This window comes from Gymnogyps californianus, chromosome 20 (assembly GCF_018139145.2).
Source record: "Gymnogyps californianus isolate 813 chromosome 20, ASM1813914v2, whole genome shotgun sequence".
Classification (NCBI taxonomy): Eukaryota; Metazoa; Chordata; class Aves; order Accipitriformes; family Cathartidae; genus Gymnogyps; species Gymnogyps californianus.
Window position 1 is genome coordinate 5089766 of NC_059490.1, and position 20499 is coordinate 5110264.

The 20499-nt window shown below is 56.4% G+C and overlaps 1 protein-coding gene across 5 annotated transcripts in view; it reads left to right on the top strand.

Annotated features, from left to right (window-relative positions):
* The window catches only part of CUX1 (cut like homeobox 1), a 284502-nt gene extending 277160 nt beyond the window's left edge, over window positions 1-7342 (top strand). For all 5 annotated transcript variants that reach the window (XM_050909117.1, XM_050909118.1, XM_050909122.1 and 2 more), the window contains 3 exons: window positions 2985-3065; window positions 4975-5039; window positions 5530-7342. In XM_050909117.1, coding sequence (XP_050765074.1) covers window positions 2985-3065; window positions 4975-5039; window positions 5530-5590 — 207 coding nt within the window. In that variant the 3' untranslated portion in view covers window positions 5591-7342. The remainder of the gene's footprint in view (window positions 1-2984; window positions 3066-4974; window positions 5040-5529) is intronic.
* Window positions 7343-20499: the final 13157 nt, after the last annotated feature.

Here is a 20499-nt window from a genome sequence, read left to right on the forward strand (position 1 = left end):
GCAGCTCCCCGGGCAGTGCTGGGAGGGGGATGCGATGGGCTGCGGGAAGCCCTCTCCTCTGGTTTGTAACGTAGCTGGGGGGCTCAGCGCTGAACCCCAGCCGAGGGCTGGCCCGGGGGCAAAGCCTCTCTGCATACAGCCTGCAGTCAGGGTTAGCTCAGCCCGACTCCCCGTAGGAGACTCGCCCAGAGAGCCCCAGCACCCCGCGCAGCTGGGGAGCAGGCCTGCGACGGGCTGCGAAGGGTCCCGCTCCAGGGGAGATGCTCTGCCTCGCACAGCACAGCATCCTTGGGCGCACAGTGCTTTCTTATTGCATTCTCCAGAAAAACCTCTCCGTGGGCCCTGACCCTTCCTGCTCTGGTTCTTCCTGCCAAAAAAGCATCAGGGAAAATATTGGGGAGCTGCCGGGGTCTGCAGCAGCAGAGGGTCCTCGCCTGAGCCGTGGCGGGCAGGAGGGCTGCTGCTGCCACCACGGGCTTTGGCTACCATCTCTTAGGGATGAATGCTGCTTCCTGAGCTAAAAATGTGGTTATTGAGAAGATGTGACTTATATTTGAATCTGTGACATTAGCAGCAGGCTCAGGATCAGGTTTTGGCTGAGTTAACCCCCAGCTATCCGGCACAACAGAGGTTAATGTGGGACCACTGGTCTGCAACAGCCACAGAATACAGAAATATCTTGTAATAAAGGCAAAGTTGTCATTTGCATAAAAACCAAGCAAATGCCAACATGAATATGGATTGGGTGGCGTGCCAGCACCACAGAGAATTAATGAAAGGCATTTACAAAAAAACTGACTTAGGGGAGTTATTCCTTGGGAATATTTAAGAACATAATCTTGTTTGTTACAGCAGCCTCCGCCATGGCCGTGAATAGCAAAGAAGATTTCAGCCCAGAATTGGTTTGGTGGGAGATCTGTGGGTTTTAATGCCAGCTTTGGAAAGCCCACGTGGTGGTTTGGGGAATGTGCTTGTGTCCATAACGACTCCCTAACCTTTACAGCAGGAATAAAAAGTTGATATGGAGGAAGGTAGGATCCGTCCTTCGTAAGCTGCTTTTCTAGGCTGCGGTTACTCCTGACTTTGGCTCTTTTGAAGGGATGGACATGAAGATTTTCCCATTGGGACCACAGTGTCCTGGGCCAAAAGGGCTCAGACATCGTCAGGGTCTGGCTGCTGTTCAGTGGCCTGTCCAAAATGAGGGGTTGGAGCACAACACAGCCCGGCCCTGCAGGGTTTCTGGTACCCAACGAGCTCGGACGTCTCTGCAGGCTGGCACAGGACTGGCAAAGGTGGAGGGTAAATCTTTCAGGATAGACCTTGCAGAGCCAGAGAAATGGGTAAAACCTGCAGACCAGGGTACTACTGAGGTTTTGAAGATGCCCAAGGAATTTCTATGTTCCTGGTTGCTCTCCAAAACCCCCCAGGGCAATGTCCATCTGGCAGTCCCTACTTTGGGGGTGCTTTGCTTTAGCCCGAGCAGCGCTGTGTGCCTTCCCAAGGGCCGTTGATGCTCCTCCACCTCGTGGCCTCTCCCGCAGTGGTACCCAGCCGTGCTGGGGACCGGCAGCAGGAGGAGGCAGCATGTGCCTGAGAGCTCACGCTCATCGGTGAACAAGGGCGGGTGAAGACCTTCCCTTAGATACAGTTATCTGTGACAAGTAGGAAGGGCAGCAGGACAAGCTGTGGGACCCCAGGGACCTGCCCAGACCACCAGGTCCAGCCATGAGCCTCCCCGTGCAGCAGGAGGGCTGTTACTGGGGAGAGCAGCCAGGGGCCCAGCACGCAGCTCCCCTAAAATCAATAGCCCAGCAGCGACTGGCATCCTTGAGAGCTTACATTTTCCAAGGGGCTCAGCTGTCCTGGTTTCAGCTGGGATAGAGTTAATTTTCTTCTTAGTAGCTGGTACAGTGCTGTGTTTTGGATTTAGTGTGAGAATAACGTTAATAACACGCTGATGTTTTAGCAACTATTTTATTCTCAACTATTTAGCAGCTATTTTATTCTCGCACTAAATCCAAAGCACAGCACTGTGCTAGCTACTAAGAAGAAAATTAACTCTATCCCAGCCGAAACCAGGACATCAGCCATCGCTGCAGCCTGTCAGAGGGTGTACGTGGCTCTCAGCAAGCACATAGCCTCGCCGCTGCCAAAGCTGGGGGCTCCACACCATACTGAGCCTTTAATCCCACTTTACCGGCTCTTTGCCGCCGGTGGGTCCAGAGCCACGGCATGGGACTGGGGTTGCTTTAGGCTGAGCTGGCTGGAGGTTCACAGGAAGGGATGCCAGGAGCTGGAGGAGCATGCAAACCCCAGGGTGCAGAGTGGTCACCCCTAAAAAGTGCCGGGGCGCTTGGGAGGCTGCACCGTCGCTGCGGGTCTGGCTACAAAATTCCTGGGGGTCCCGCACTGGAGCTGGGGTGCAGGCAGGGCTGTGCAGCAGGGCAAGCCTTCGGGAATGCCGGCGCAGCGTTTGCTCAGCCGCCCTGCCGAGGAGGCGGCGAGGGGACGCTGCAAATCACAAGTTCTTTGAGCTCATGAATTAAAAATATGCAAGACTTAATTACTGCCGGGGTTTCTCTCCGGAGCGGCGCTGAGCGCAGGCAGGCACTGAGTCAGTGCTGGCGTCGGGGGAGCAGGCAGAGCCGGTGGGGAAAGCTAGGGTAAAAGCAGCTCAAAATGAACTCTGAGAGAGTTTTCAGTGCAGGAAACCCCATGGTTCGCAGCCCTGAATTCACCTCGATTTTGGGCAATTTTGGGCTGAGAGCATAAGCACTTGTGGTAGTCACCTTGAAGGAGAGTGGCTGCTCGGAGATGGGCACAGGTGGGTGGCAAAGCATCCCACCTCGCCTGCATGTTTACGTAGGGTCTAGCAGAAACAGGGTGCCAGTCTCAGCCAGGGTCTCTCCGAGCCTGTGCACGGGGAGGGCTGGTTTCCACTGACCCGCGTTAAAATGGGATTTTCCGTTCTGCTCTTGCTGCAGGGGCGGCTCATCCTGTCCAACAAGACAGCTCGTACCGTTGCCTTCTTCTACACCCTGTTCCTGCACTGCCTTGTCTTCCTGGTAAGTGCAGGGGCCACGGGGCAGGTGGGGGGTGACGACACCCCAATAAAATGTCAGCAAGCATCCCATCCAGGGACAGTTTTCGCTTTTTTAAGATATTATGCCAAGCGAGTGCGTTGCAGCTGGTATACCAGCTCCAGAGGCACGGGGCGGCTGGGAGCGTGGGCAGCACAGCTCAGCAGGGACATGTACGTGCCAATAATTATCCCCCTCAGCTTTACGGGGGGGGAATGGCCACCCTGGGGTGGGCACGGGCTTGCCCAAGGGCAGGAGCTGGAAGCCGTCTGTGTCTTCACGTCGTGCCTGGAAAGAGCCGTGGGGCCCTGGTGCCACCGTGCTGGGAGCTCACACGGGGTTTAGCATATTTGCGTGCAGGTTTGGTTCGCCGTACCTGCACACAGGCAGGCAAGCCCTCTGCTCGTCAGGCACCTAACTTTTGGTTAATTATTGGGAAGCTAACAGCATAAGAAATTTTAGGAATAAAATACGGCCCCGTGACCCCCGTGTTTCTAGACCATGTGCAATTCCACCTTCCTATTTCTGGGTACATCCCTTAACCTCCTGCACGGCGGAGCTCGGTTACGTTCGCTGCCCCTCCAGGTGATGAGCTCTGGCTCTGCATTACGCTGTGCGAGCTCTGGTTCTCCCCACATTTCTTACTTGCCCTGTGGCTCTGTTTTTCTCTAGTTTTCAAATTTCCCTGACTGTACGTTACAGTTGGAAGTAGAGAAGTAGAGCTTTGGTTAGGAATAGAGGCTTGAGCCAGCCCGAATCCCCTGGGACTCGGTCATGTTGCAAACTCCTCCTATATTCTTACAGTTTCTGGGAGTTTATTCATCGTTTCAGGGAAAAAAAGAAACAAACAAATCATCAATAATTAAACCATGAAACAAGATGAAAGACAAATGAGAATAATATTTCTATCCTGATCTTCTCAAAGTAAAACTGACTTTGTGTTATTTTGGTGAGGAAAGGAGCAAAGAAAATAAGAAGTTAAACATCATTAAACTTTAAAGCTCTAACCTAAAAAAAAAAAAAGTAAAATTCATAAATATTACATGGCTGGGATGATCTTACTTCATCTAGACACAAAAGGGCCTGAAATCCAGCACCCAGCGCTGCCTGGGCTGGGCACGCACCGTGTGTCCAACTGGGGACTGGACAAACCCCGGCTCCTCCATCCCCGCAGCGGGAGCAATGTCTTTGCTGCTAATCCCGGGAGACAGCGCAGCCTTCACCCCTTCCCTCCCGCTGCCTTCTGCCTGTTGTGATTTCAGTTAACCCTAATTTGGAGGCCCGCTGATGGGTGTTTGTGGAGTTAGAGTATTTCCCTGGTGATAACGACAGCTTACAAATCCCCAAGGCTCGAATGCATCAGCCTGGGACTGGCGGGCTTCTCCCTCTTTCCCAAACCCACCGCTGCCTCCCCACCTCCTTGGACCACAGCTTTGAAATGGAAACGCAGTGGCACGAAGGGAAAAAGGAGCCAAAGCAAGCAGTGACCTTCCTTAAGCCTGTTCCAAAACCACATCTCCATCCGTGTGCAGCCTCCAGCGTGCCCGCCTTACCCCAAACCACCACCGCTGCGGCAGCGCTGCCCCGGCAAAAATAACCCACTGGAAAAGGTCATCCTGACCGTCCTGAGGGCAAGCCCCTTAAACACACGCTGGGTTTCTCCACGCTGGTAACGCAAGGCTGCAAAACCCATTTTACCCAGAGTATCGCTTTAGGTCTCTGCTTGATGCACAAAAGCCACGGGCGCCTGCAAAATGCTGCAGCAGAGATTTTGCCGGTGGCCGCAGGGACGGGATGGCAGGGACGGGATGGCAGAGCAGCGACACGGGCTGCTGTGAGGGCGGGCAGAGGTGGGCAGGCGAAAGCAGAGCTGATTGCATTTCTTATTTTGCAGGTGCTCTACAAAACGGCCTGGAGCGAGAGCGTGGGAAGGGACTGTGCCGCGTACTGCGCTAAGAAGTGGGTGTGAGGATAGGCTGGGTCAGCCCGGCCCCGGGGCTCAGCAGCATCGTCCGCCCGGGTTCGGTGGACGGAGCAGGGTGGTTTGCAGCAGTTTTTTGGGGCGCTGCTTGATGCACCTCTGTCCTGCCAACCAGGGTGGTTAATTGGGTTTTGAATCCTTAATCCAATGAGGATGGGGGGGAGAAAAAGTGCACAGAGCAAGGCAACTGCCTGTCTTCAGTCAGCTGTTTTCCAAATCCCTTCCCATGAGTGGTTCTTGCCCGGGCGAGGAAGCCTGCTAAAGCCAAACGTGAGCCTGGAATCCAGGATCAGGCCCGTGCCGTGGCTCCGGTTGCCCTGAGCAGCTCCCAGGCGCTGCTGCCCGTGGCTGGGGGAAAGCGTGGTCCTAATTATCGCAGCTAGCGCTCAGAAATGAAGTGGCTCCGGCTCAGCCACCAAAGTGCTTCGGACCTTGCTGCGAGTTAACGTGACTGTGCCCTTTCCCCAGGTACGCCGACCACGTCCACAAGTTCCACGAGAACGGGGACGCAGGCGACATGTGGCAGTGACGGATGGACGCGACCCCGCTGGCGCCGGCTCCCCTTTCATCCCGCGGCAGGATCTGTCCCTTTGCTCCCTGCCAGCTGCTTCGCTATAGCTTTGCTTTCTGCTTCGTAGGATGGAGGCAGTGATCCCCCCCGGCTCCCACCCTTGGAAATCAAAAGCCTCAGCTAACGGAGAGTCGTTTTGCAGGACACGGCGTTTCCAGCCCTGCCTCCCTCCCTGGAGGAGGCTGCAGTGGTGCCCGTGTCCTCCTGATGTCCCAGAGAGCTCAATCTTTACCAAAATACATGGAAAATGCAAGATAAGAGGTACTCCTCTCAGATGCAATCTCTCTTTCCATCCTGTTTCGAGTGCAGTGCAACACTGGGTGGACTAAATTTAGCCAGAAATGGGGGGAAAAAACAACCTCCTGAACTTGCATTTTCAAGTGTCGTGATATTTGAGAATTCCTGGTTTGCTCTGCTTTATTGAATTATCAGAAAGCAAGCAGTCCTGCCAGGTTGTCACAGAGCAAGCGAGACAGCGGCAGAAGAAAATCCGCCGCCCCCGAAGACAGAGTTGCTCAGCGCGTTGCCTTCTCGCTGCCTCCCAAGTCAAATGAAGCTGTTGCTCAGCCCTGTGCTCCATCTGAAGGGCTTCTTGGGACCTTCCGCAGCGCCCCGTATCACCCCGCTGAGCACCAGCAGATGCTCTCCTTGAACTAGAGCCGGCGGCTTGAAAACAGCCCGGCTAGTTAGGACTTAATGGGCATGAAGGGAGGTGGTGTTGGTCAGGACTGATCTCACTGGGATGCTCCGGACCCTCTCCTTGCTGAGATGTTTCTGCTGAGCGTTGGTTGCCCTTCTGGGTGCGACGGCTTCACCTAATCCGAGGCAGTACCTGCCCGTACGGGGCTTTACTTGCCTTGTAGTTGATCTGCTCAACATCTGACCCTTTTAGGAAACTACAAGTCAAATCAAGCAATTGCTGGGGGCGGGTTTGCTGGGTGATGAATACTGGGCTGCTAATTTGGGTTGATCTGGGGAGAAAGGTGATAGGAGAGGCTCTGATTAAAAAGAGCAGGTCCCGGCACCCCCTGTTCCTGCCTCGGCTCGCTGTGGCCGCATGGTGCGGCAAGATATTAGCTTGTTAGCCTGGTCCTCAATTAAAATTCCCCTCCGAAGACAGGAGAATAGCGTTGCTTAATATTTCATTGCAGATTCAGATCTATTCACATTCACGCTGCTGGGAAGCCGAGGCCTCTAATGGAGCGTGCAGGCAGCGATAGGCTTCACATCTGCCACGGGCAGCCCAGGTTTATTTATAGGAGCTGTGGCCCGCGGCAAAATGTAAAATACTCATAAAGCGAAGGGAGGGATAAACCCCGAGGGACCAACCTGCACCTGTCCTGCTCGGCACGGGGGAAACCGAGCCCGTCCGGAAGGGAGGCACCCACGGGGCGAGATGCCAGCGAGGGGCTCGGGGGGTGATGCTGCCGCGCGCCGGGGACCTCTTCATAAACTAATCGACTTCAGATGTGGGGGAGATGAGCTTTTGCTGTCTGAAATCAGTAGGTCGGAAACGTGATCCGGGGAAGGGCGGGATGCTTGTTGAGGCTTTGTTGGGAAGGTTAAATTTGCTTTTTTTAGAAGCTGTATGTGGTGTCTTGGAATTGCAAAACTTCTGCAGCTATTCACACTTGTACTCTTCATAAATGACTTAAAATAGATGTTGAATTCTGCAGGGCAAGTGATAAAATAAACTTAGACATGCATTGACTGGGTTGCTTTTGTGCTTTGCTTCCTTTCTTTTTTTTTTTTTTTTTTTTTTTGAACTTTTGATATTAAACAACTGAGAAATGTCCTGCTCGAATCCAAGGGCAGAGTGTGCAGCTAATTTTAGAAACCCATTACAGCAGCTAAAGGCAGTGATGTCTCGCAGCGCCGGGAAGGGCAGGACCTCTGTCCCCACGTGCTGGAGCCATCGTCCCGGCTGCCAGCGAACACCCGTGTCCCACGGGCCAGGCGACAGGCTCCCAGCAAAGGAGGGACCATGGAAACAGAGGGGCTTGAGCCCAGGCAGGCTCCAAAACCAGAGATATTCTGTATATCCCCACGCGGCTGTTGGTAAAGGCACTCAGGTTGAATGGCATAAATTTGCCTGGCTAATTTGGGGGGAGCTGGTCATGATCCCCCCCTTCCTCATCCTCCTTTTTTCTTGCTTTTCTAGCCCCAGGGGACCCCGGCAGCCCCAGTCTGGCAGGGCCGGGCTGCTTTGCAGGCTCTGACCTTGGGTTTTAGCCACGGCTTCCTTCTGCCGAGCCCAGCGAGCGCGAGGGGGTTTGGGAAGAGCTGAGAGCTGTGCCCCCCGCCGCAAGGGGCCGAAGGGCAGCGGGCTGTGCCGGAGGTTTTGCAGCCCCCGGGACTCCCAGTTTTTACTGGACCCCTGGCCCTGGAGCTGCCGGGTTTCATCCCTCAGGCAGAGTTGTCGGCCCCCTCCACGCAAAATAAAAATGGCAAATTCACCAATTTGTCCCAAAATCCCTCCTGGGGAGGGCAGCAGTTAGATGCACGGTGTTGTTTTCTCTTCTAATCACGCTGTTTTGCAGCTTCCAGCAATTCCTACTGCCACTGCATGGCACAAAGACCCACAACTCCTGCCTTCCCCCGGCACTGGCCGCCGGAGAAGGGCTGTGCATGCCCGGAGCATCGCAGCGAGCACCGGCAGCGCTTGCGGTAACGCCCCGCTTGCTTGTCTCAGCCCCGGTGATCTTACGGCAGCTAAGGGACGTCTGGGTGTCCCGGACAGCAAACAACTGCCGCTCCCGGGAGTCCGGCTTTGGCTGCCAAAAACCTCTGACCGGAGGCAGGGAAAGCCCGAACTGGGGAGGGCTCTCAGGTCACTGCCTGCCGGCGGCTGGCCGGCGCCTCGGCCAAGTTTTCGGAGCTGCTTTCTAGAGACGTGCTGGAGGCGAAGGGTTCGGGCAGAGCCGGGGGGTTGCAGGGCTCCGGGGGAAGCCTTGTTCCTCTGGGCAGAGCAGCAGGCACTGGAACTGCCGGTAAGATGCTCATGCATAGCACGAAACAAAAATCTGCAATTTCGGTGCCTGGGAAGATGCCCTGTGCATCGGGGGGGTGTCCTCGGGTGGGCACTGGGAGATGTCTCCTCCAGCCCCCCCAGCACCGCCTGGCAACGCTGGCCAAGCTTGGCAAAGCTGGGAAGGGCAGGACACAGCGCAGCATCGCTGGCAGCGCTGGGCCTAAAACCCCTTCCCCTCCAAAAAAAGAAGCAGCGGCTCAATTAAAGGAAGCAGAAGCCCCAACCCCGGCAAGAGCTATAGAACAGCTCACCCTCTGCGGGGTTTGCCATAGGCAGGACAAACGCCCCCGTGCCCAGTGGGGAGCGGGAGCAGGGCTGCCCTCGCCATCCCGGCGTGCGCAGGGTTTGGGGTACAGCCGACTCATCGTGCCCTGCCTGGCCCATCACCGGTTTCTCGGGTGTCACCGGCTGCACTGGGTGACCTTTCGGGGACGCGCTTGCTCAGAGCCCGTTCAGTTCTCCTTACAGTCGGGCGAGGAGAGAAACGGTGACGAGGCGGCACCCACCCCGCAGCGTTCCGAAATGCCGTTCCCCAAATGCAGAAGTCCCCGGAGGCGGCCGCGGCCCACGGCAGCACAAGCGCAGGCTGGGGCTGACTCAGCCGCGAGAAGGGACGTGGCATCCACCCGCGGCACCGGCGCGACCGCAGCACCGGCCGCGGCGAGCGGTGAATGCACCGGCATCTCTGCACGGGCCTTGACGCTCCGTACCCGGCATGAGGGCAGGTATTGCATGGCATCTCCCCACTGCTGCGGGGGAGCAGCTTCCCTGCAACTCCCTGGGCACCCCTATAGACCCCCACCTCTATAGATGCACATCCATATAGACCCACACCCCTGCACCCACCCTGAGCCCCAGCACCCCCCGGGCCCCGTTTTCGGCCGGGTTCGGAGGGCAGCCCCGAAGCACCCCGCAGCCTGGCCCTTGCTGGGTCCCTGCCTTTTTTAAGAGGCAAGGAGGGGAGATGGGAGGGGATTTTTTGCTAATTTGATTTGAAAGCCCCTTTTACCCCTGAGTGATTTGGAAGAAAGGATTTCAGCGACCCCTTGCTCTCCCTCGCTGCTTTAAATTTGATTATGGGAAACAATTTTAATTAGTATCGACAGATATTCAGGAACATAATTACGGGAAAACCTGTGCTTTTTATATCCATTTAACCTGCAAATCTTCTGTCCATCTCAGAGACCCAGGCGTAATTTGGGGGGGTGGTGGAGGTTTGTATGGTAATAAAAGGCTCCTGGGGAAGCCCGGCTGGCTAACGAGATAACAGGCTGCTCACATCTGGGTCACAAGTTCAGTTTTTGCCGTGGGCGGAGGAGACAGGAGCAAAATCACTGCCAGGACGTGGCCGATCTGTCTTGATTTTCGGCTGCAGCACACAACCCATCTGCCCCCCAGGCAGGGGAGAGCGGTGAGGGGCCCGATCCAGCTCCAGCCCTGCACCGTCCCCATCGTGCAGGGGATGCCGAATGCCCTGGCAGCCCAGTCGGTGCGTGTCCGTGCGCAGGAGGAGCGGGGCGATGCGGCGGCGTTTGCAGGGCAAGCCACAGCAGCAATTATTGCAGTGCTATAAAAAAAAAAATATGATTTTTCTAAAGGTCTCCGGCCGGGCGCCTCGTCCCTCCGGTCCAGTTCCTGCTGGCAACGGGTCTCCAGAGCCACTAACACGCAGGCAGCAAATGTGTTTGGCCCCGCTCTGCAAATGGAAAAGCGAGATCGATAGGATTTGAGTGGAGCTGAACGAAGCGGAGCCAGCGCCTGGCATGCAGGATGCGAGCGAGACTCCCCCGCCGGCAGGAAAGGAGCTTCACAAACACAAACACACGCAGAGCCAGCGCCGGGAGAAACGCGCCCGGTACTGCAGGTTATTTTAAGTTCAGGGTGTACCCAGGAAATGCGGCAGATAAACAGATCGCGGGGCTGGGAGCTCGCAGGGTCCGTCGCGCCAGGTCAGCGCATGGACACAGCCCATATAGAAAAAAAGGGGATAAGATAGAAGGGGTTTGGATATCTGGAGGCAGGAACCTGACCAGCCCAGCCGTAAGGATCGATTGGTATTTATTTTTGGAAGAGCGGCTCTAATTATCCACTGTAAGCAGGCAGGGAAATGGTGGTGGATCTCCACTGCTTGATGCCTTTAAATCAAGGCTGAATGTCGGTCTCGAAGACATGCTTTGGTCCAGCTGGGAGTTACGGCCACGCAGCAGGAATTATAAACCAAGGGCGCATGGCGAGCATCATGACTTTACGATCTATGAACCATCATCCCTCTCATTTCTTTCCTAATAGATGAAGCAGCCAGCGCTGCTGTTTTCAGATGGGTTGTTTTAAAAATGCCGACAGGGTTTGAACGCTGGGAACTCCCTTGGCCAGGGTGCATTTGCCGTAGTGCTCTTCCCATGTGGTTGTCCCCGGCTGGGACACCCTGTCCCACGCGAGAGGTGACAGCAGCCGGCGGAGGGACGTGGGGGCACGTGGGAATTGCAGCGGGGCTATCTCAATGCCGAAATTGCAGCGGTGGGGTGGCACCGTGCCCTCCTGCAGCAGAGCTGGGCATCTCTGCCACAAGCCCTAATAATACGGGAGCCCCGATAACCCTGTTAATAGAGAAGCCCTGTTATTAAGCCGGGTTTGGGGTGAGGAGGGCAAAAGCAAAGGCAGGCTCCTCCGCGCGGCCGTGCTGGAAGGTGCCGGCTGTAATAACTGTTTTATTGCTTCCTGTTGTGTTAGACATCTGATGGCAAGCCGGGGCCGAAAGCTGGTGGAGCATATGGAGCGGCCCCCCTGTCCTCCCCCTCCGCCTTATTTACAGAGTCTCCCTGGAGATGGGCCTCGCAGGCTTTTCCAGCTCAGAGAGGAAGCGGAAAAATATTTACCTCGCTCCCCCCCACAAAAGTCTGTTCTCGTTAAGGCAGGAAAACATAAACGAGGCGCATAAGGTGGAAATGCAGTGCTGCCATGGTGAGCACCGGGAGAGCACCGGGGCCGGGGATGCCGAAGGGGCCATGGGCAAGGACCCTCCCCAGGGGGTCCCTGCGCCCTGTGGGGATGTTAACCTGTGCCGGGGGCTCAGCCAAACCCAAGCCCTTCATTTCCCAGCCCTGCCTTCGAGGGGGGAGACACACTGGAGGTGCCATGAGGATTCTTAGGTGTCCCAGTGCCCCCATTACGCCCGCAGCCCTGTGGGGGCTTGCAAAGCCCTTCCCTCCTTCCCTGCGTGGCTGCATCCCCGGGGATGCCCCAGGATAGGGGTGCCAGGGCAGTGCCCACCTCCAGGCTTTGCTTTGGCAGCGCGACAGTTTGCAAAGCCGGGGTGGGCACGGAAAGACTGCACCTCCAAAACACCTTGGTTATTCTTTTATTCCTTAATAATGTTTTTTTAACATTGACCAGCGCAGGACAGAGGCCCACGAGCTGCCAACCCTGCAACGTGCTGGTGTGAGGGTCTCCCCCCAGCGCCAGCATTGCAATGGGGAAAAAAAAAAAAAGGAAGGAAGGAAATTGGCTGTGTTTCCCTGAATGATGCCCCAGCCATTGATCACCAAGTCACACCAGGAACAGCTCGTGGCCAGCGCAGCCGGCAGCTCCTTGCTCCACGAGTGGTCTCCTGCCAGCCCGGCCCAGCCATTAGCGCCGGGTGGGAAAGCTCAGCCGTTAGCTGCGTGCGGCCTTTTAATTGGAAAAACCCTGGCTCATGGCCCCGTGGTGTCTCAGGGCGGCCAGTTTCTTTTCCCTGTCCCTGGTGGCTCTTTCCCCTGGAAGACAAAGAGCTTGGGCAGCCAGCGAGCCACACTCAGCCCCGGCAGCTCCGCTGGGAACGGCCCTTGCCGAGGGTTAGCTGCCAGCTGGCGGTGAGCCACCGGGCGAGTTGGAGCTTGTGCCAGTTTTTGGCACGGCCCAGTGACCCAAAGGGGAGAGATTGTGCTGGAATTAAGGCAAAGGGAGGGAGGGATGCAGGGACATGTGCTGCCGATGCGGTCTCACCAGTGGCGAAAGGCATGTCTCCCTTTGGCTTCGCAGGTAAGATGTGCCTGGCCACGGGGAGAGTTTCCAGCCGGTGCCAGGCAGAGCCATGGGTGCCCGAGGGGTGCACCCACTCTTGCCGGAGTGCCTGGGTGGCTCAGGCGTGGCACGACTGTGGCTCAACTGTGGGCACGGTGTGGGTGTCAGATGGGAGGCAGGTCCCATCCAAGCTGACAGAAATAACACCCTTTTCATTTCTTCTAATCCGTTTTGCCCCCTTCCTTTCATCTGTCCACAGCTGCAAGGGGATGGGCAGTGCCACTGGCCAAGGGTGTCTGCGCTGAGCCACTCTCTGTGCCTTGTCCCCACTGATGTCCCCCTTGTCCCCTTTGCCCCTATTGCAGGGGGCTTTGTCCCCATTGCACGGAGCTTGGTCCCCATTGCATGGTGCTTTGCCCCTATTGCATTAGTGTTTCGTCACCATTGCATGCTGCTTTGTCCTCATTGCAGGGAGCTTTGTCCCCATGGCATGGGGCTTTGTCCCCATGGCACGGTGCTTTGTTCCCGTTGCATTAGTGCTTCATCACCATTGCAGGGTGCTTTTCCTCTATTGCATTAGTGCTTCATCACCTTCGCACAGTGCTTTGTCCCCATTGCGTTAGTGCTTTGTCCCCTGCACTGGTGCTTTGCCCCCTGCACTGGTGCTTTGCCCCTGTTGCACAGACGCTGCCCCTGTGAGCTCAGCACTGTAGCACAAAATGGGTGAAAAAGCCCCAATGCAAGCCGTAGCAGCAAAGCCCGGCTTTCCTGCTCGCAGAGGAGTGGTGCCGGGGCTGAAAGCAGCACCGCAGCCCTGGCATGACCTCCTCTGACGTCTCCTCTTGCCCAAAATAACCGTCCCCACCAGCAGCAGGGGGGGACCGGCATGTGGCCTGCCGGGTATGCAGCCAAAAGTAGCCGGGGAGGGAGCGGGGCCGGAGAGGAACCCGCACACCCCACTGCGGCTTGGCCACACTCCCCAGTTCCCCAAGGGAGGCACGGCCGGGCTGGCAGCACCAGGGTCCCTGCGGGGGCTGAGCACCCTGCTGCCACCCCCCCAGGAGGACAGGTCCTCCCCAGGCATCCTGCAAAATGCCCGATGGGTCATTGGAGGAGGTGATGTGAAGCGTGATTTTATGAGATGTGGAGCCATCCCAGGGACGACAGGGGCCCCGAGCCGACCGGGGGATGCACCACAGCAGCATCAGGGCTGCAGTGCAGGGCTCTGGGGTACTCCCTCAGCACCCCGGCCCCCACCCCAAATCCTTGCCCTGAACACCCAGGATCTGGGGCCTTTCGGATGCCCGTCGCTATGGAAACCCCTTCGCACAGTGCCGGTCCACAATGAGCCTGTCTGTGCTGCTGCCTTCCCGGCGGGGCGATGCTGCAAGGTGATGCTCAGGGAGGTGGTCCTGCAGGTCCCAGCCACAGCGGGATCAGTGGAGTCCCCCCATGAGGGTCTCCTGGGGAAAGAAAGGGCTCTGTAGGGAATAGGGGTTTTTTTAATAGCCTCTTGGTGGTTTTAGAGACCTGGGGCAGATATTTAGCACAGAGGAGAGCTCTGGGCTGGACCCATGTGAATGGTCCTGCTGATGTCTCCAAAAGGCTTCACCTTTCCCGGGTGCAGGGAGCCAGCGCTGTGCCCCTCAGCAGCCAGGAAGGGCTCCGTGCGTTAAAAAAATGTGCTTTGCTCTGCAAACGCTGTCCCTCTGCAGCCCGTTTCCATCGAGCATCCCATCACCCGGGGAGGTGCTCCGGGTGGGGGTGGCAGTGGGTGCGGGAGCGGGCAAGGCATCGCCGTTGCCCTGCAGAGGAAAAGCAGCAGCTCAGGCTGTGCCAGCCCCCTGGGGTCCCCATTGATGGGGGGGACCCTAACACCACCCCCACGAGCAGATGCTGCTGGGGCTGCACAACAATCGGTGGATCTCCCGGGTGCGTGGGGGCAGGATGGGACCCGTCCTGTCCCAGCGTGGTGTCACCCTCCTCTGGGGTGACACAGCCTGCCCTGGGGTGGGGAGGGGGCTGCCCTCACTGACCATCTTCCAGTGCCCTGGGCCAGAACTGGGAGTTTCCAGGGCTTTTTCCCAGTTCCTCTCTGCACACCGGTCCCTGCAGGCTCACAGGGTTTAGGAATTTCCCGTCTGCTGCTGTGATCCGCGTGGCTTCACTTTGGGAACTCCTCCGGAGGCACTTTGCACACCAGCCTTGCTGCTCGCACACACCTTGCACTGGCTCCCCACGGGCTAGTAAAAAGATGGAAGAAGCTTTCAAAGCTAAGGGAGGAGTGGGATTCTGGAGCTGCTAACATTTTTAAGAGCTGCTCTGAGTCCAGGCAAAGATGGTTTTGCCTTTAATATTTAATGCTTTTTTTTTTTTTTTTTTAAACACACGTGCAAGCGTGCATTCAGAGCTGCTGCAGGGAGAGCTTTGCACTGCGGAAACGCCGGGGCCAGCCTGACCCAGCAGCGTGGGACTGCTTCAAAGCCAAGGTTGCCAGAAGGGCATTCACCAGCCTGTAGGAAAGGCAAAACCCTGGGAAACGGCAATGAAAGAGCTGCTTGGACTAGCACAGTGGGAAATGCCGGGGAGAGGATCCCGCACAGCAAAGATCAGCCCTTCGCCGGCAGGAGCAGCGCAGTTTCCCCTCCATCGCCGGGCACGAGGAGCTGTTGTTGCAGGAGCGTTTGCAAGTGAGAAAGGCAAAAGCCCTTTCTGTGTGCCTGAAATCTCCAGGGGTTTGGCTCCCGCCGGCTGGAGGTTGTGGGTGCGGAGTGGAGGGGCCATCAGGATAAATGGGAGCCTGGAGCAGCGGCGTCAAGGTTGCCCACGGCTGTGTGATGCCCGGGGAGAGCAAGGGGGAAGGACCCGACCTGGGAAAGACCCTGTGGGAAAGCTGCGCCGGAGGATGTGGTCTCGTAGTCCTCGGGGTGAACAGCTCCGTCAGCCTGGCTGTGGGTCAGGACTGGCAAAGTGGGGGTTCCAAGCCCGGCCCCAAGCAGAGGCCACCAAATAGATGCAGCTGCAGGAGGTGACTGAAGTGTGATGCAGCGAGGAGGGCTTCACTTTTGGAAAAACCCCTGGCCAGGACAGCAAGGCCACAGAGGATGTGTGGGAGGGCTTTTTGAAGCCTTTTCCTCCCATGGCTGGTTCCTGCACGGTGCTCTGCCCAGGCAAAACAAAGCCTCTGACACCATCTTTCAAGCACGGCCCCAGGAGAGCAGAGCAGCACAAAGAAAAGGGATATTTCAGAGACAGTACAAGGGTAGCTAATAGCCTCTGACCTTGCTCCAGCAGAAATGGGAGGCAGTTTGGAAGAGAAGGTGCAGAAGGTGCCTGTCCCTCCGGGAGGGACACGGACCTGGTCACCCCGGTGGGGCAGGCACGGCCGTGGGGAGCAGCAAAGGAGCAAAGCCCTTGGGTGAGAGGAGGCAGGAGCAATCACACTGGGGTTTGGGGTTTTTTTTTGCTAGAGTTGCAGCTCTGCAGCCCGAGGTGTGGACACACTCGTGTCCCCCCAACAGAGAGACCAACATCTGGGTGCTCATCCCAGCACAGGACTCTGCATCTGCTTGCAAACACTTGCACGCTTGGCGAGCTCTCCACCTGCCGCCCTGCCGGTGGGCACGGAGGGGAAGTTTTAGCACAGAAAAAGCATCGCTTTTCATTTGCATCGGCGGGAGGAAGAAGAGCAGTGGCAGCACCAGCGCTGGGCTCCTGTGGCTTCATCCGTGGAGGCCCAACTCCCTTGCAAGTGACATGTCCTCAGAGGAGATGTTGTGTTTCTGAATGCAACCATCTCTCTTCAAAACATGCTCCCCAGAGACACTGAGTGAGCGCAAATACCATCCTGCTGGTACGGGGCCGGGGCGTTCGGAGGGGCCCGGTGAGCTCCATCCCAACAGGACGCAGTGGAGGCATCAAGATCAGGCAGAATGGAACACTTTAGGATGGTAAATCTTGAAGCCATGGATCGTGTCCACTGACACTGAGCTGGACACCCTCTTTTTGCTCCTAATACCGCTCCCAGCACTGCCAGGGATGCAGAAGGGTTGAGCCCCAAATCCCCTCTCCGCCTGACAGTGTTTTCGGGAGATTGCACTCCTTCCCTACTCATCAACCCTAAATATTACTCCCTTCCCAGCTGGGTTCAACACTGAGAGGCCGCTGGACGCGATCCTGAACAGATGTTTGAAGTGCAGAAGAGCCGGGACACGGCAGGGGACAGGCTGTGCACACACAAGAAGGATGCAGGATGAATTGTTGATGCTGCAAGCTGGCCAACTGCTCTCCTGCACGGCTCCTCCGCTCAGCCGATGCTCTCTGTCTCCATCCAAACTCCATCAGTCATCCTGGGGGGTGACGAGGACGGGGTTTGGCTCTGTTTGTATATCCTCCTGTTTGTATATCCTCCTGTTTGTATATCCTCCCCTGGGGGATTTTAGCTGGTCTGGCTCTGCGCTGGTCTGTGGTTGGGCTTGTCCATCTTTGAGGGTCATCTTGGGAGAGCGTCGCTCAACCAGGGCTGCGCAGGCACCCTGGGCAGCGGGGGAAGGAAAAGCTCAGGTTGCAGAGGAAATTTTAGCCACGGTCTTTGTGCCGAAAGGAAAGGGCTTTTCTCCCTCTTGCAGGTAAGTCCTGAGTCGGGGGGTGAGGAAGAGAAGGGAATTTGCACCTCAAGGTCTTCACATCAGCGCGATCCTCGGGAGAAAGCTCCCCCAGCCCCACGGCCGGGCTGTCACTGGCTGTTTGCCTTCTCTAACACACCAAAGGACATTTTAAAGCAATTTCTCCTGCACAAATAAACACAAAACCAAACCGCTATTTCTCCTGGTTTCTTCTCTTTTCCCCTTTCATCCCTGTGACATCTTCCTCCAGTAAATCCTTCCCTTACGTCTCATTGGAGACTGTTCCTGGACAATTTGCAGCTGTGACAACCCAGGAGATGCCTGGGGCCTGTCTGCCTGGCTGACAGCTCACATACGCACCCGGCTTTTTGCTGTGCCTGCACCACGAAATGGTTTCACGGCTGGGCTGCCCCGTGCCATGGCCACGGAGGTCTCCTGCCTTCCTTTCCAGGGTTTTCCTGGGATGCTGGACAAAAGGCTTCACCTCCCGCCCCTGCTTTCCTCCCCCCAACACGCTCCTCTCTCCCCGCCGTGGTTTTGTGGCTTTGCAAACCCACGGCATTAGGGTTTTGCAAGAAAATCTGCAAAAGCATTACGGTCCCCACTCCCCGGATAACCCCCCGCCTGCCCCGGGACGCGGCGAGGATGGAGGCGATGAAATTAAAAATAACTGGCTTTGCCGGGAGGCGCGGGTGGCGGAGGGCGCGCTGCCGGAGCTGGCACGGCTCGGCCGCCGGATGCCTCCGGGCACAGGATTTCAAGGGCACGTCACGCTCCAGCCGGGCGGCTGCCAGCAGCCCTCCCCAGCGCTGGCTGCGCCGCTCTCTTGACTCCTTCCAGCGATTTTTTTAAGGCAGCTAATAGCTCCGAGGGAGTCCCGGCGTAATGAGAATTGGCAGAAGCGAGCAGATATTAGGTTTATTCACCACCAGTTTTAAATCATTTAGCATAGCAGAAAGGCCGTGTTTCTACAAGCAATATGTTCTGCTTTGCTCGCATCACGGTTCCTATTAAAAGGGTTTAGTGATGAATGGGGACGGTGGTGGCTGCGGGGGGAGCGGTGCCACTCTGCTCCGTGTCCATGGGGATGGGACAGGGACGAGCGGGGCCAGAAACTCGGGCCAAGGATTTGAGCCGAAGCTCATCCCCGTCCATGGGAGCTCCCACCGGCTGCGGACTGGGACTTGTGAAGAATTTACGTCCCATTGAAGGCGACCTGTGGCTTTGGTTTAAAAATAAAGCCTTAAAAAGACAATTTGGGGAGCTGGACCGGGGATGCTCTTTGCGCAACGGAACATGGTTCCTCGGGATTGCTGAGAAAAGTCGCGGGAGAAGTTAAACTTTCACCCCGGCAATTATTATAAATCTCTTTGGTCAAGGCGCAAACCTAAAATTAGCCCTCAAATCCTTTTGAAGGTTGGGATTTTTCACTTGATTTTTCCAGTGACTGACCAGCAGTGGTGCAAACCATGCACTTCTACACTTGGAGCCCTGGTTTTCTTTTTAATTGCGGCCCTGCAGAGTTACCCGGTGTTTCATCGCAAGCAAGGCCAGGCTTTCCAACCTTGTTTTACACGTCCTGAAACAAGCAGCAACCCACAGAGGGAAGGCAGAAGAAAGCCTGTTATGTACCAAAGCCTATGCAATCACAAAGCGTTTATCCTGGTTCATGGAAGAAATCCCAGCATCTCAGTCCCTCCCTGGGCTCCTGGCGTGTTTTGCTCTTGAGTGATGCGTAATAAAATCTGGGAGTTTAGTAAAAAGCTGGGATGCTGGGCTTTCTGCTGCTCGTATGGTAATTGAAATCTAGGAGGGGCAAAGAGCAGGGTCTGAAGTGAGTGGTTCTGGCTTTGCAGTGCCGTTCATACGGGCGATATCTGCGGGGCTAGCAGGCGACGGGGCCACGAGCCAAGGGAGCCCAGGGCGCCGTGGGTCACAGCACGCCCTGCCAGGCTCTCTGCACCCGCTGCGCTGCCTCTGCCCCAGCACCCCCCAGCCCCTTTGCCAACCCAGCCGGATCCTCCGCCTGGCCGGTGATGCTGGCATGAATCCCAGGGTTGTCCTTGCCATCCTCCCTTTCCCGCGGAGGATGGTCCGGATGGTCTGGATAGTCCCATGGCACGGGCAGGGCAGGGCATTGGCCGGGGCTGCCGGACCCACGCCGTGCGGCTCCCAGCCCTGCTGGCAATCGATAGCGAGTGCAATGAAACCCTTAATGAAATTCCAGCCTAAGAGACTATTGATTGTGTATTTTCTTTAAAAATGTATATGAATGGGAGAGAGGCTTTTTGGAGGAGAGGCCGGGGAAGGGGGGGGTGAGTGGAAACACACCATCAGCCGCTGCGGGAGATGGGCGAATGTGGTCTGTCCAGGGTAACCTGCACTGAGCAGTGGGCTCCAGTCTCTCGGTGAGCATTAATTCATCCTCAAAACGCCCCTGGGAAGGGAAAACGTGACCAGCCAGAAGCAGGAGGGTGGGCATTCACCCCAAATCATCACAAAACCAGTGATGATGAAACCAAGGAGAGAAGTCAAGAGTCCATGCCCAGGTCGTGCCTCCTAGACAGCACTTTTGCAAATCGTGTTTCACGCTGCTGCCTAAAACAAACAAAAAAAGAGGTTTAGGAAGACGCCGCGCTCTTCTGCTTTGGGGGCTTGGGGGAAGAAAAAGCAAATGCTGCATCACTGTGCAACAGCCCTACAACCAACCTCCCTCCTTCTTTCTGCACCCTCTGAGTGCCCCCAAACCGGCCTCTCCCAAAATCTCCCCAGATTACACCTTGCAGGGTCAGAGGATGGCAAGGAAGCATAATAAATAAATAATAATAGTAATAAAAACCCACCCCCCTCTCTGCCCCTTACATAACCAGCATTGTCTTAATCCTACAGGTGCTTCGCAGAAGGAAAAAGGATTTGTTCCTGTTTCTCCTGCAAATTCTTTTTTTTTTTTTCTTTTTTCTTTTTTTTTTTTTTTTTTTTTGGTGAGTCATCCTTATCCACCCCGTGGACACCCCGTGGGGAGGCCGGGGGGGGGGGTGGCCGTGCGGGGTCTGGGAGGCAGCCCGAGGTAATGTGACCCCTGACTGAATCACTTAAACCTCTCTGGGCTTCAGTTCCCCTGCGGTAAGAGGTGGATTATAAATCTGCCCTGACCCCCTTGGCAGAGGAAGGTGCTCCGAGATGGGCCCTATAAATATGTCAGCAGGACA